The 15,565-nt window shown below is 43.6% G+C and overlaps 1 protein-coding gene across 1 annotated transcript in view; it reads right to left on the bottom strand.

Moving 5' to 3' along the window:
• Positions 1 to 15,565, bottom strand: part of acacb (acetyl-CoA carboxylase beta) — a 169,683-nt gene that overhangs the window by 40,828 nt on the left and 113,290 nt on the right. Inside the window, exons 35-39 of the mRNA XM_072247887.1 lie at positions 14,053 to 14,268; positions 13,396 to 13,551; positions 7,028 to 7,231; positions 5,390 to 5,545; positions 2,831 to 2,953 (exon numbers count right to left, since the gene is read on the bottom strand). Of these exons, the coding sequence (XP_072103988.1) occupies positions 2,831 to 2,953; positions 5,390 to 5,545; positions 7,028 to 7,231; positions 13,396 to 13,551; positions 14,053 to 14,268 (855 nt within the window). The remainder of the gene's footprint in view (positions 1 to 2,830; positions 2,954 to 5,389; positions 5,546 to 7,027; positions 7,232 to 13,395; positions 13,552 to 14,052; positions 14,269 to 15,565) is intronic.

The following is a 15,565-nucleotide window of genomic DNA, read 5'->3' as shown; positions in this document are numbered from 1 at the left end:
CAGATACAATCTGCCAAGAAAGAAAAGAAAGACCTGCATGTGGTCTTCTTAGCTATTGCCAATGCTTCTGGGTCGGTGCCTCACGAGACTCTGTGGGCAGCTTTCAAATTTTTCCAGCTTGCAAAGGGCCTCGCAAAGCTGGTCAAAGCGTACTACCAGGATCTGCAGCTCTGTGTCACAACACAAGATAACACCACCACATGGCACATTGCAGCACCTTGAGATAGGCATAATGGCGGGCTGTACCATCTCTCCTCGGCATTTATCATGGCAATGGAGCTCATTATCTGAACATTACAATGGGTGGTCAGAGGGAAACGCTTGAAGAATGGGCTGCATCTTCCTCCAGTCAGGGCATACATGGATGACATGACCACAATAACAACAACAAAAGCATGCACCAAACGCCTGCTGGATAAACTCCAGGGAAACATCAAATGGGCACGAATGGAGATCAAACCCAGTAAGTCTCACAGTATCTCAATTCTCAAAGGCTGGCTCACCGACATAAGGTTTTGTATCAACGCTAAGCCGATACCAGCTGTCCTGGAGAAGCCCATCAAAAACCTCAGACGTTGGTACAACACAGACCTCAGAGACACAGAGCAGGTGGAACAACTAAGGCAGGGTACAATCAGTGGCCTCAATCTAATCAACAACACGGCTCTCCCAGGGAGGTTGAAGCTTTGGTGCTTTCAGTTTGGACTGCTGCCCCAACTTACGTGGCCAATTACCATCTATGAGGTCTCTATGTCTCATGCAAATCAGCTGGAGAGGCTGGTGAACTCATATGTCAGGAAGTGGCTTGGGCTACCAAGATGCCTTAGCCCCATAGGACTTTACGGGAACGGAGCCCTTTCTCTGCCAATTTCTAGCCTGGTGGAGGAATACAAATGTGCCAAAGCAAGGCTGGAAATGACACTCAAAAAATCTTGGGACCCAATCATAAAAGACGTTGCTCCTGCTCTAGCAACAGGGAAGACATGGATCCCAGCCGCAGCAGTACTGGACGCAGAAGCCGCCCTCTGACTCCGGGACATAGTGGGCTATGTCCAACAGGCAGAGGAGACTTTGGCCTTGGAGTGATGAAACCTACCTGGCGAAAGGCTACTACAACAGAACGCCAGCACCTGGTGGTGGAGGAGGTGCGCCACCAAGAAGCAGCAGCCAGATGTGTCAAAGCAATATCCCAAGCCAAGCAAGGCTGCTGGACCGAGGTGGGAGGGTGTTGAGAGGAGGAAAATCACATGGAGTGAGCTGGGGAGCATGAAGTCAAACAGATTGAGCTTCATCATCAGAGCAACATATGATGTCCTGCCCTCTCCTACAAACCTAAATCTCTGGCTGGGATAGGATCCAGCCTGCCCTCTGTGTGCAGTTCCGTCATCCGTCAAGCACATCTTGGTTAGTTGCAAGACCAGCCTAACACAAGGCAGATACATCTGGTAACACAACCAAGTGCTAAGGTGTTTGGCAGCTGAACTTGAGTGTAAGAGAGTAACCACCAATGCCAGACCTCTCAATGCCCAGACAACGGTCCCACAACTACCATCCTTCATCCAGGAAGGAGAGAAACCAGGGGCTAACCCCTTGCCTCATGACTCTTGCCCACTGAGTCCAGCCAGGGACTGGGAAATGCGTATTGATTTAGGCCAGAGACTTACCTTCCCATCCGAAATTGCAATGACCAACCTGCGGCCTGACCTGGCCCTTTGGTCCAACTCCTGTCTTTATCACTGAGCCGGAGGTCCCCGGGGAGGATGCTGTGGATGGGGCTTACGAACGGAGAAGGCTGCGATATGCCAACCTCGTAGCTGAAGCAGAGGAGCGAGGCTGGAACGTAACAGTGCGCCCAGTTGAGGTGGGATGCAGGTGCTTTGTAGCCAGTTCCACCATAAGGCTGCTGGGGGAAGTAGGGGTCAGAGGGCAGGCCCATAGGAAGGCAATCAAAGCACTTGCTAATGCCGCCGAAATGAGCAGTCACTGGCTGTGGCTGAAAAGAAGGAATGCTGTCTGGGCTGCCAAGTGACCGTCTGGAGTCTAACCATGTGACACACACCCAGGTCAGATCAGCCTGTGGTGGGCCTGCCTCGGCTGAGGGTGTCTTGTGATAAAAGGCTGAAACACCCAGTGATGTGGAGGTACACAACTGAAGATGTGTCGTAATGGTAGTAACATCATCTAGTGTTCATCTTTAAGAACTGCTTCCACTCAAGTCAAGTGCAGTGCAGAAACTTTAGGGATTGTAACATCCAGTCCTATTAATCAAACTAATGAAGCGATCAACAAAAGCAATCACAGCCAGTTGTCCCAGCTTTAAACTAACCAAGTGAAAAAAAGGCATGGATCTGCATCTGGAAAGTCTTCACTCTCCAGGGCACAGGCCTGGGCAAGGTTGTATGGAAGACCAGCAGTTGCCCATGCTGCAAGTCTCCCCTCTCCATGACACCGATGTTGTCCAAGGAAAGGGCATTAGGACCAGTGTCGTCACAGAAAAATGTGTGATTAAGTTCCTTGCTCAAGGACACAACACATTCCCTCGGCTGGGGCTCGAACTCACAACCTTCAGGTAGCTAGTCCAATGCCTTAACCACTTGGTCATGTGCCCACTAACCAAATGAAGCATGAATATGTAACTAACCCTTCACTATACCATACCTCCACCCACGCGACTAGCGACCATTATAAACGTGCAACACAGAATACAGTGCAGATACAAAACAGATGCCTGGCTTCTACACATGTATATGGTTGAATGGCAATAAGTTTGAACTTGTACTGTGACATTGATCCACCAAGTTACTCAAAGATCAAAATCAAATTTACGTACCTCATTACCTCCAGGAATTCTGTTCATCTGTACCAGCTGACCATGAGAGTCAAGCACAAGTTCAGTGCACTGCAGTGGTTCTCTTGGATATTCCACATCAGACCCCCACATCTTAAAGAGAGCCTGCATCATAATTACAGAATGTTAAAAGAAAAACTTTTTCCTACTTTCTAGTAGATCTTTCGATGCACAGAGGAACAATCCTGTGGATCTCATTAAATTAAGGTTTAGTAAGGATTTCCATCATTAGATACAGCTCATAGGATTGAAAGTGGACATTGAAAATGTTGGCAAAACACTGCTCAATGATAGAATACAATGATAAAGACCAAGGAAGGATCTAGTACCTGATGTACGAGATAATCACAGACAAACACACAGTGGCTGCAGTAACTGGGAAGGAGTAGTATGCTGGCATGCTGTGTGTATTGCTTTGGGTTTCCAGCATCTGTGGAATTTCTTGTGTTTGTGGGTACTATCCAATTAGGTTTTCCGTTCATTAGTAGCATTCAGCAACAACTGATACTGGAGGGGACATCACCAGAACAGGCTGCACTCTGCCACTTGGCTTTGAAGAATGATAATGAGATTTAGCATTCAGATTAGAGAAAGAACTCTACTGACTATGTATTTAGGAGAACAAAAAAGTATTTCAGACACCATTTCTACATTCTGAAGACAGCAACACTGAACAGTATTCAGCCCCACAGCGAAAATACATCTCTTAAAATCACATGGAAATTTTCTATATGTGAACAAAGAATAAAATGAGTTCTTTTCAGTAGTAAATTATCAAGCTGCTATGTGCTTCATGATCATACACTTAAAGTGAATTGTCTTTTGAAATGCATCCCTTGTGTGTGATCTGAACATTGAGCCGAAGACTTGACATACTTGATCAGGCACGAGTTTCTCTTAGGTGAAGACAGATTTGAGTACATATGCCACACAAGAGACTGAAGGTGTTGGAAATCTGGAGCAGCTCACACAAAATGCTGGAGGAATTCATGGGTCAGGTAGCAGGGTCTCAGCCCAAAAAGGTTGACTGTTTATTCATTTCCAAACATGCTCCTTGACCTGCTGAGTTCCTCCAGCTTTTTGTTTGTTTTACAGGAAGCAGTAGCAGTATAGGACCGAGTCAGCATGGATTTACGAAGGGGAAATCATGCTTGACTAATCTAATGAAATTTTTTGAGGATGTAACTACGAAAATGGACAAGGGAGAGCCAGTGGATGTAGTGTACCTGGACTTTCAGAAAGCCTTTGATAAAGTCCCACATAGGAGATTAGTGGGCAAAATTAGGGCACATGGTATCGGGGGCAGAGTACTGACATGGATTGAAAATTGGCTGGCTGACAGAAAACAAAGAGTAACGATTAACGGGTCCCTTTCAGAATGGCAGGCGGTGACCAGTGGGGTACCGCAGGGTTCAGTGCTGGGACCGCAGCTGTTTACAATATATATTAATGATTTAGATGAGGGAATTAAAAGTAACATTAGCAAGTTTGCCGATGACACAAAGCTGGGTGGCAGTGTGAGATGTGAGGAGGATGTTATGAGAATGCAGGGTGACTTGGACAGGCTGGGTGAGTGGAAAGATGCATGACAGATGCAGTTTAGTGTGGATAAATGTGAGGTTATCCACTTTGGTGGTAAGAACAGGAAGGCAGATTATTATCTAAATGGAGTCAAGTTAGGAAAAGGGGAAGTACAACGAGATCTAGGTGTTCTTATACATCAGTCACTGAAAGCAAGCATGCAAGTACAGCAAGGCAGTGAAGAAAGCTAATGGCATGCTGGCCTTCATAACAAGGGGAATTGAGTATAGGAGCAAAGAGGTCCTTCTGCAGCTGTACAGGGCCTGGTGAGACCACACCTGGAGTACTGTGTGCAGTTTTGGTCTCCAAATTTGAGGAAGGACATTCTTGCTATTGAGGGAGTGTAGCGTAGGTTCACAAGGTTAATTCCTGGGATGGCAGGACTGTCATATGTCGAAAGATTGGAGCGACTGGGCGTGTATACTCTGGAATTTAGAAGGCTGAGAGGGGATCTTATTGAAACATATAAGATTATTAAGGGATTGGACACGCTGGAGGCAGGAAGCATGTTCCCACTGATGGGTGATTCCAGGACCAGAGGCCACAGTTTAAGAATAAGGGGTAGGCCATTTAGAACGGAGTTGAGGAAAAACTTTTTCACCCAGAGAGTGGTGGATATATGGAATGCTCTGCCCCAGAAGGCTGTGGAGGCCAAGTCTCTGGATGCTTTCAAGAAAGAGATGGATAGAGCTCTTAAAGATAGCGGAATCAAAGGTTAGGGGATAAGGCAGGAACTGGATACTGATAGTGGATGATCAGCCATGATCACAGTGAATGGCGGTGCTGGCTCGAAGGGCCAAATGGTCTACTCCGCCACCTATCGTCTATTGTCTATTGTTTTGCTTTGTGTGTAGGTTTGATGTAATCGCATTTAAAAAAATTCGAGTGACCAACATCCTGCAAGAGAATCTTTCTGAGATTTCTGAGGAACGTTAGTAAAGAAGGATGAACAAACAGTACCTGTTGAAACATTTCAGGAAAATCATATGCATAGGTTGTTCCCAAGGACTGTGCTTGAAATCGCGTTGCCTGGAGCAGGTCTTTGGTGACATATGGAGTGTTCATCAGCATTCCGTGGAGAGGCCCTTGTTTGTCTCCATACGAAATGAACATGATCTGAATAAAAGCACAACAGATAGATGTCACCTTACAATTGTTAAAAAGGAAACTCATCAGGTTTTGTTTAATCCAACAACTCTGCACTATAGGGGCTGATATGATCTAGCTAGAGAGCAAACCAGCTGAAAAGTAATGGTTACAGACATTGCATCTCGGTGTAGAAAGAATTATGGCGGAAGGTCTCCAGAATGAAAGCTAATAGCTTAGTTCCTCTGTCTCTTGGAATGGCATTTATTGTGATTCATATTGCCATCTCAAGTACTTCTGCTAGCTGGCTTCTGTATCTCACCCTTTCTGTTTTCTTCATTCATTCTGAAGTAGTCTTCCATTCCAGGTCTTCCAAAATGGCTTCAGGTGCGGATTCTACTCCCCTGAGATGGGCAGTATCTTCAACTAGAGCAGACTTTCCCAACCCGGGTCCCCGATCCCTCAGTTAATGTTAGGCGATCATGGCATAAAAAAGGTTGTGAGCGCCAGAACTAGATGTATTAGTTTCTTGTGCTTTCTCTGTCATTTTTTTTCCCTCTTTCACAAGTATTGTTGGGGTACCACCATTCAGCTACTCAGTGTCTTGCATCACCTCTTCCATTTTCAGAATGACCCCTTCATCAATCGCCCTTTCGCTTGCTGATACCTGAAGGAATAGCTGCCTGACTTTCAGTTCCAACATCCATATCAGTGGCGCCTTCCCATTTCACTCAGTGCTCATTCTGGGTAAACTGCCTGCAAGTCCTTGGACAGCAGTTTTTGATCATCAATCGCTGTCAGGAGTTCAAATATAGTTTAGTTGAACATCTTGTTGAATACCTCTGTGACTGTGACCTGGAGTTGTTCATCATTTGTTACCTAATTCCCTTCTCACTTTTATTTCTGACCTACACTGTTTTGATGAAGTTGAATACAAGTGCAAGAAATAGTATCTATTTTTCCTACTAGGCGTAAGCCATGCTAATTCAAGTTAATTTAAATAGCATTCTCTTGCTTTTCTTGCTCTGTTCTCTTTGAAATACCATCAGTCTGTAATATACCCTATTATGATCAAGTGCCCTCATAAAATTTGACCTCTTCGTTCTTCTTACAGACTGCCAGAGTTATGGACTACCCCCATCTCATTAAATATCCATTTCAGATTGACAGCATTTGACAACTGTTGACCAGAACTGCAGATGCTGTCAATCTGAAATGGATATTTAATGAGATGGGGGTAGTCCATAACTCTGGCAGTCTGTAAGAAGAACGAAGAGGTCAAATTTTATGAGGGCACTTGATCATAATAGGGTATATTACAGACTGATGGTATTTCAAAGAGAACAGAGCAAGAAAAGCAAGAGAATGCTATTTAAATTAACTTGAATTAGCATGGCTTACGCCTAGTAGGAAAAATAGATACTATTTCTTGCACTTTTATTCAACTTCAGTTCTAACGGGAAAGAAGCTTCACATTTTCTAGATACATTCCACAACTCAGGAAGGAAGTACCTGTCCAGTTCTGGCATTTGCCACCTCCTTATATAGGCTCATATCCAGATAATATCCAGATTCATTAGTGAGGAGCAAACGGATTGGGATTGCCTTTCCCGTGGGAGTTAGGCGGATATTTATTTTGAGTTCAGCTTGCATGACCCTGAGTTTCCACAATCTGCTCCCGTATTTCATCACCATTTCATGGACAGACTTTTCAATCTAAAAATAGAGAAGACATTAAGTCTCTGCAATAAAAAGGCTCAGGGTTTATAGCGTTAAAATGGGGAAGAACACGCATTCCTTCTATTGTGACATAAACCACTCACAGAAGAAGCAATAATGTATTTAATAGTTTGGTACATAGTTGTATATTAATTAAGGAAGAAAAACTACTAAACTCTGACAACACTATCTACTTGAAATAAATCATGATCTTGGTAAACTTAACCTGTGATGTTCTGTTCTTCAAGGAAGAGAATGTGATTGGGCCTGAATTAACAATCAAGATATTTGAATGAGTTTTTGAGTAATTTCACTATCCCAGTGTATTATCATATTGTACAATTTCACAGTGTATGCCAGGCTTTAATACAAACTCTGAACATTGTCATAAGTATAGACAAATCAGCTATCAAAACAGGTTAACTGATCAAACTACCTGCTTCCATGAACAGTGTTAGACAATGATATAATGCAAGTGTGCAGCTGACTTTCCACAACATAGACATATGAGCTAAACATATACACTAAACAGGGTAGTAATTTCAGGACTGCTACCTGTGCCATGTGCTAACAAGCGCATGATTGGCATGATCAGGCATATTAAAGCATAGCTGAGAGACTGGTGCAGGGGGCAGGGCTTCGAGTTCCTGGATCATTGGGGCATCTTCTGGAAGAGGTACGACCTGTACAAAAAGGACAGGTTACACCTGAACCCAAAGGGGTCCAATATCCTAGCAAGTGGGTTTAATAGAGCTGTTAGGGAGAGTTTAAACTAATTTGGCAGGGGATAGGAACTGGAGTGATAGGACTGAGGAAAGGAACAGAAATAAATCAAAGATGACGTGGAACAAAGATGATAGAAAGGACAGGTAGGAGATGAGGCATAATCACAGCCAGTGGGATGATTTACAGGGCAATTGAGACATGGTGCAGTTAAAACAAAAAACAACAAACACTGGACTGAAAGTGTTATATATGAATGCATGCAGCATAAGAAATAAAATGGACAATCTTGAAATTCAGCTACAAATTGTCAAGTATGACGTTGTGGCCATCTCTGAAACTTGGCTAAAGGATGGCTGCCATTGGGAGTTGAATGTCCAACGATATACAGTGTATCAGAAAGATAGGTTAGTAGGCAGAGGGTGTGGTGTGGTCTTGTGTATAAGAAATAATATTAAATCATCAGAAAGGGATGACATAGGATCAGAAGGTGTAAAGTCTCTATTGACTGAGTTAAGAAATGGCAAGGTTAAAAGGACCCTACTGGCAGTTGTATACAGGCCTCCAAACAGCAGTTGGGATGTGGATTACAAGTTACAGCAGGAGATAGAAAAGGCATGTCAGAAAGACAATGTCATGATAATCGTTGGGGATTTTAACATGAAAGTGGATTGGGAAAACCAGGCCAGTACTGGACCTCAAGAGAGAGAATTTGTAGAATGTCTAAGGGATGTTTTTTCAGAACAGCTTGTTGTTGAGCCCACTAGGGAATCGGCTGGGCTGGATTGGATGCTGTGCAATGATCCAGAGGTGATGAGAGAGCTTAAGGTTAATGAACTCTTAGAGAACAGTGATCACAGTATGATTGAGTTCACTTTGAAATTTCAGAAGGAGAAACTAAATTCCAATGTGTCAGTATTTCAGTGGAGTAGAGGAAATTACAATGGCATGAGAGGGGAATTGGCTAAAAATGACTGGAAAAGTCACTGGCAGGAAAGACAGCAGAGCAGCAATGGCTGGAGTTTCTGAGAAAATGAGGGAAGTGCAAGACAGATATATTTCAAATAAGAAGAAATTTTCTAATGGAAGAAGGACACTACCGCGGCTGACAAGTGAAGTCAGAGCCAAAGTAAAAGCAAAAGAGAGGGCATACAAGGAAGCCAAAGCTAGTGGGAAGATAGAGTATCGGGAAGCTTTAAAAACTTGGAGAAGGAAACTAAGAAGGTCATTAGGAAGGAAAAGATGAATTATGAAAGGAAGCTGGCGACTAATATCAAAGAGATACTAAAAGCTTTTTTAAGTATATAAAGGGTAAAAGAGAGTTGAGGGTAGATATAGGGCCAATAGAAAATGGCGCTGGAGATATTGTAATGAGAGGCGCAGAGATGGCAGAGGAACTGAATGTGTATTTTGCATCAGTCTTCACAGTGGAAGACATCTGCAGTATACCGGACATTCAAGAGTGTCAAGGAAGTGAAGTACATGCAGTGAAAATTACGACTGAGAAGGTGCTCAGGAAGCTTAATGGTCTGAGGGTGGATAAATCTCCTGGACCTGATGGAATGCATCCTTGGGTTCTGAAGGAAGTAGCTGGAGAGATTGTGGAGGCATTAGCAATGATCTTTTGAGAATCGATAGATTCTGGCATTGTACCGGATGACTGGAAAATTGCAAATGTTACTCTGCTATTTAAGAAGGGTGGGAGGCAGCAGAAAGGAAACTATAGACCTATTAGCCTGACATCAGGCTAGGGAAGTTGTTGGAATCAATTGAGAGGGATGAGATTACAGAATACCTGGAGGCACATGACAAGATAGGCCAAAGCCAGCATGGTTTCCTGAAAGGAAAATCATGCCTGACTAATCTACTGTAATTTTTTGAGGAAATTGCAAGCAGGGTAGACAAAGGTGATGCTGTAGATGTGATGTACTTGGATTTTCAGAAGGCCTTTCACAAGGTGCTGCACATGAGGCTGCTTAGCAAGATAAGAGCCCATGGAATTACAGGAAAGTTACTAGCATTGGCTGATCAGCAGAAAACAGAGAGTGGGAATAAAAGGATCCTATTCTGGCTGGCTGCTGGTTACCAGTGGCGTTCCGCAGGGGTCGATGTTGGGATCGCTGCTTTTTATCATGTATATCAATGATTTGGACTATGGTATTAATGGATCTGTGGCTAAATTTGCCGACAGTACAAATTTAGTGGAGGAGTGGGTAGTGTTGAGGAAACAGAGAGCCTGCAGAGAGACTTAGATAGTTTAGGGGAATGGGCAAAGAAGTGGCAAATGAAATACAATGTTGGAAAGTGTATGGTCATGCACTTTGGTGGAAGAAATAAATGGGCAAACTATTATTTAGGTGGGGAGAGAATTCAAACCTGGGAATCCTCGTGCAGGACACCCTAAATGTTAACCTCCAGGTTGAGTCGGTTGTGAAGAAGGTGAATGCAATGTTGGCATTCATTTCTAGAGGTATAGAATATAAGAGCAGGGATGTGATGTTGAGGCTCTATAATGCACTTGTGAGACCACACTTGGAGTATTGTGTGCAGTTTTGGGCTCCTTCCAGAGGCAGAAGACCAGAAAAGTGCCAGGCCCAGACGGCGTGTCGCCCTCCTGCCTGAAGACCTGCGCTGATCAGCTGGCCCCCATCTACACATGGATCTTCAATAGATCACTGGACTTGTGTGAAGTCCCTCATTGCTTCAAGCGCTCCATTATCATTCCAGTTCCTAAGAAACCCACTATCAAGGGACTAAATGACTACAGGCCTGTTGCCTTGACATCTGTGGTCATGAGGTCCTTTGAGAGCCGAGTGTTGGCTCACTTGAAGAACATCACAGGCTCCCTGCAGGACCACCTGCAGTTTGCTTATTGGACAAATAGGTCAGTGGATGATGCAGTCAACATGGGACTGCATTACATACTACAACACCTCGACAACCCAGGAACTTCTGCGAGGGTTCTGTTTGTTGACTTCAGCTCGGCGTTCAATACCATCGTCCCAGAAATCCTCCACTCCAAACTCACCCAGCTCACTGTCTCCCCTGCCATCTCTCAGTGGATCACAAGCTTCCTGACTGACAGGGTGCAGCAAGTGAGGCTGGGGAGCATCATTTCTAGCACCCGGACAATCAGTACCGGTGCCCCCCAGGGATGTGTGCTCTCCCCACTGCTCTGCTCCCTTTACACTAATGACTGCACCTCACAGGATCCTTCTGTTAAGCTCCTGAAGTTTGCAGACGACACAACTGCCATTGGCCTTATCTGAGACAGTGATGAGTCTGCATACAGACGGGTGGTGGAACGGCTGGCCCTCTGGTGTGGTCAGAACAATCTGGAGCTAAATACGCTCAAGACTGTGGAGATGACAGTGGACTTCAGGAGGAGCCCCCCAATACTCCCCCCACTCACTATACTCAACAGTATTGTGTCTGCTGTGGAGACCTTCACGTTTCTGGGTGTCACAATCTCCCAGGGCCTGAAGTGGACACCCAACGTGGACACTCTTATCAAAAAGGCTCAGCAGCGGTTGTATTTCCTACGTCAACTCAGGAAGTACAACCTGCCTCAGGAGCTGCTGATTCAATTCTATTCAGAAATAATCCAGTCTGTTCTCTGTTTGTTCATCACTGTCTGGTTTGGATCAGCTACCAAACAAGACAAGAATAGACTCCAAAGAACTGTCAGGGCTGCGGAAAGGATTATTGGTGTGAAGCTGCCCTCGATCCAGGACTTATATGCATCTAGAGTCAGGAAGCGAGCAAGCAGCATCATTGTAGACCCATCACACCCTGGACATCACCTGTTCCAACCCCTTCCTTCTGGTAGGCGCTTTAGATCACTGTATGCCAGGACAAATAGGTACAAGAACAGTTTCTTTCCGTATGCCATCAGTCTAACGAACACTTGAATTTTAGTCTATTATAAACCAAGTCCACCTGTACATACACAGGTAGACCTCATTGTATATAGTTCACGATTATTTGCACTATTGTTTTGTTTGCTTTTTGATTCTGTACAGCGAGAGCTCAGGGAAACCGGCATCAAATTCCCTGTATATGTCCACATACCTGGCGATAATAAAGGATTCTGATTCTGATTCTGATTTTAGAAAGGATATACTGACATTGGAGAGGGTTCAGAGAAGATTCACAAGAATGATTCCAGGAATGAAAGGGTTACTGTATGAGGAATGTCTGGCAGCTCTTGGGCTGTATCCCCTGGAGTTGAGGAGAATGAGGGGGGATCTCATAGAAACATCCTGAATGTTAAAAGGCCTGAACAGATTAGATGTGACAAAGTTATTTCCCATGGTAGGGGAGTCTAGGACAAGAGGGCATAACTTCAGGATTGAAGGACATCCTTTTAGAACTGAGATGCGGAGAAATCACTTCAGTCAGGGGGTGGTAAATCTGTGGAATTTGTTGCCACGAGTGGCTGTGGAGGCCAATTCATTGGATGCATTTAAGGCAGAGGTAGATAGTTTTTTGATTAACCAGGGCATCAAAGGGTATGGGGTGAAGGCAGGGGAGTGGGGATGACTGGAAGAATTGGATCAGCCCATGATTGAATGGCAGAGCAGATTCAATGGGCCGAATGGCCTACTTCTACTCATATAGCTTATGGTCTTATTTCCAACTTGGACTATAATTAGATTAGTCGTTGTTCTGTCACAAGATTAATAGTACCTCAAGGAATTATATGATAAACCATAACTTTAGCATTAACTTCTGATTAAAAAGGAAAAAGAATTCTAGCACTGTACCTGTAATTCTGGCAGGTTTGTACCCGTTTCTCCATAGAACATGGGACGGCTGCCCCATCTTTACACTAGGCCGTGTGCTACTGCTATATACCAAGGGCATTCCTCATAAGAAACACAGGGACTGTTCATTGCCTGAAAGTCAGGCACGCTCCACTTTTAGTTTTCCATTTGTATGTATCCGAATTTTGCTTATTTTGAGAGTGGAATATGACTATAGGGATCTTTAGGCTGAATTTTGGCAATGTGAAATTTCAGTTGGGAACTGCCTTGCATGTCTGTGTCAATGATGCAATTTTGGTATCAATTGTACATGAGATATTATTACTTCCTAGGTCACTCCAGGAAAAAAAAACATGCCTCCATAGTCTACTATAATAGCACTCTTTAACGGATCCCTCCTCAGATCCCTTTGCCCCTCAACTGTACCCTCCCAATCCTTCGCATCGTCTCCCCAAAGGCAATTCCCAACCTCCATCTCCCGCGTCCCACAGCTCAACCACCATTCCTTGTTACTCCCTCACCTACCGAGTTCGGGATAAAGTTTTAACTTTTAACAGAGCAGATGTAATTCAACCGCACGTTCCTTCGGTTTTAATGATAGAAACCTGAGCAATAAGTTGTATGTTACTTTTGAGATAAAAACCATGACCAAAAAATATGAGCTCTTCAAACCTTCATTGGATCCATTATTACAGTCGGCACAAAGTTAAGGAAAATATGGTTACAGTCGGTGCGCACAGTCTGTTTGTTAAAAGCCACTTCTAGTTCATCCATGGCCTCAAGCAGCAGGCGCTCCCCCTCATTTTGTAGATATTCGAAAGAGGCTTCCTGAAAGAATGAAATTAAAATAAGTTCTGAACTTGGATTGGGTCCTTTTCCTTTTGATGCAGAATGTGGAGATGAAGCTTTGTTAACCTGGAATGGGATTTGCAGTTATCAGGTTGGGAATAAGGGAGGGACAGAATGCTGTCACTGCTGTGATGAGAAATGCTGGCCGCATTCAGGCCTCATAAGAATGTAAAAGGATTAATGGTTTAATTTTCAAAGGAAATTAGAAAAATTAAGAAAATCATGAAGTCTACTTTCCCTCATTTTGAGAAAACGGCTGGGGCATAATTCATAATGGGCAAAGGCTGTCCTGATAAAATCGGATGCAAGTAAGCTAGATGGATCAAATAGTCATATTTATTTACTCAAAATTTCTTACATTAGAATGTCCCACTGACTGAATTTGATTCAGTTTTTGTCATGCAAGGCCAAATGGAATACTGTACTCAGCTGTAGCCAAAGGGGAGCACTCAAGTACTTTATGAGCCTGAGGCTTCTCACCTTAGTGATGAGGTCAGGATGCCTGATGATGGCACGGACAAAAAACCTGTAGTCAGTGACCTCCGTTCCCTTCTTCACCTTGGCAGCACCTAGGTACAGGTGCATCTTGTGGTTACCACACGGAATAGCAGTGAGGTCAAAGTTTTGCATCCGGTTGAGTTCCAGCTGGAAGGCCAAGGCTGGATCCAAATGACGATAAATACGATCTTCTGCAAACTGAATGGTGAGATTTCAGGCTCCAGGCACAAAGAGATCACTGGTTTCTAAATGCAAATGAAATGTCTCCCCATCCCCACTCTTGACTTGAAAATAAAAACTTGTTGTAGGGTATTAATAACTATAATGTTTCTAAAATAAAGGTAAGATTTTCATCTCAGGTTCTGTAAGCTACAATTATTAAAACTGTTTCTTTCAATATTAAAAAATGTTGATGTTTTATTGACATCATCACTGCAACATTACCTAGAACTATCCCAACATCAGAAGGCATTCAAGGCCTATAGGGTAGAAAATTCCTTCATGTCTCAAGTTTCTTAGATTTAGGACTTTTCAATTTAATGAGATAAATTAAAGGAATCCATCTCTTAAAGTTTTAAAAATTACTTAAGATCTTAAAAGCATTCACAACCTCAGCAACTATTAGATTTTCAGTTCTCATTTTAGCATCCTAAACATAAATATTTATTAATTTTAATGGAGAATACATATCCAGCTCTCTATGGAAAGTAAGGTTTGATTAGATACAGCAAATGCTAAATTCTTCTAGACCAAAAGAATCTTTTATCTCTGTGACGGAGAGCACTTGGTAAACGTACTCATTACAGATGCACATTTACACACACACACACACACACACACACACACACACACACGCAAAGCTTGCCTTGCCAAACTGCTGGCGATGTGCTGAGTGTGTGCACTTCATTGTGTTCCCTGGTGTTTTGTTTTATATATAGGCAACCATTAGTCTCATGAGACCATGGATTTGCACCTTGGAAGGTTTCCAGGGCGCAGGCCTGGGCAAGGTTGTATGGAAGACCAGCAGTTGCCCACGCTGCAAGTCTCCCCTCTCCACGACACCGATGTTCTCCAAGGGAAGGGCACTAGGGCCAATACAGCTTGGCACCAGTGTCGTCGCAGAGCAATGTGTGGTTAAGTGCCTTGCTCAAGGACACAACACGCCACCTCAGCTGAGGCTCAAACTAGCAACCTTCAGATCACTAGACCGACACCTTAACCACTTGGTCACGTGTCAACACGTTTTGTTATAAAGGGTTGGTTTTATGATGCCTTTCCCACCATACTCAGTGGAATATTTCATTTCTTGAGTAATAGGGATGTGTAAATGTGTATATATCATTTGTATACTGTTCTTAAAGTAGACACTTCTGTTTATTTTGTAATATGATTGTAACTTCATTGTGGGGTGCATCATATTCTAATTCATCTGTAGTCTTATGTTAACTCTGTGGGTAATTAAAAATGGTATGTCCTAGTGCCTAATAAACAAGGT

The sequence above is a fragment of the Mobula birostris genome, chromosome 31 (assembly GCF_030028105.1).
Source record: "Mobula birostris isolate sMobBir1 chromosome 31, sMobBir1.hap1, whole genome shotgun sequence".
Lineage (NCBI taxonomy): Eukaryota > Metazoa > Chordata > Chondrichthyes > Myliobatiformes > Myliobatidae > Mobula > Mobula birostris.
Note: the sequence above shows the minus strand (reverse complement) of the source record. Positions and strands in the feature narration are given on the sequence as shown.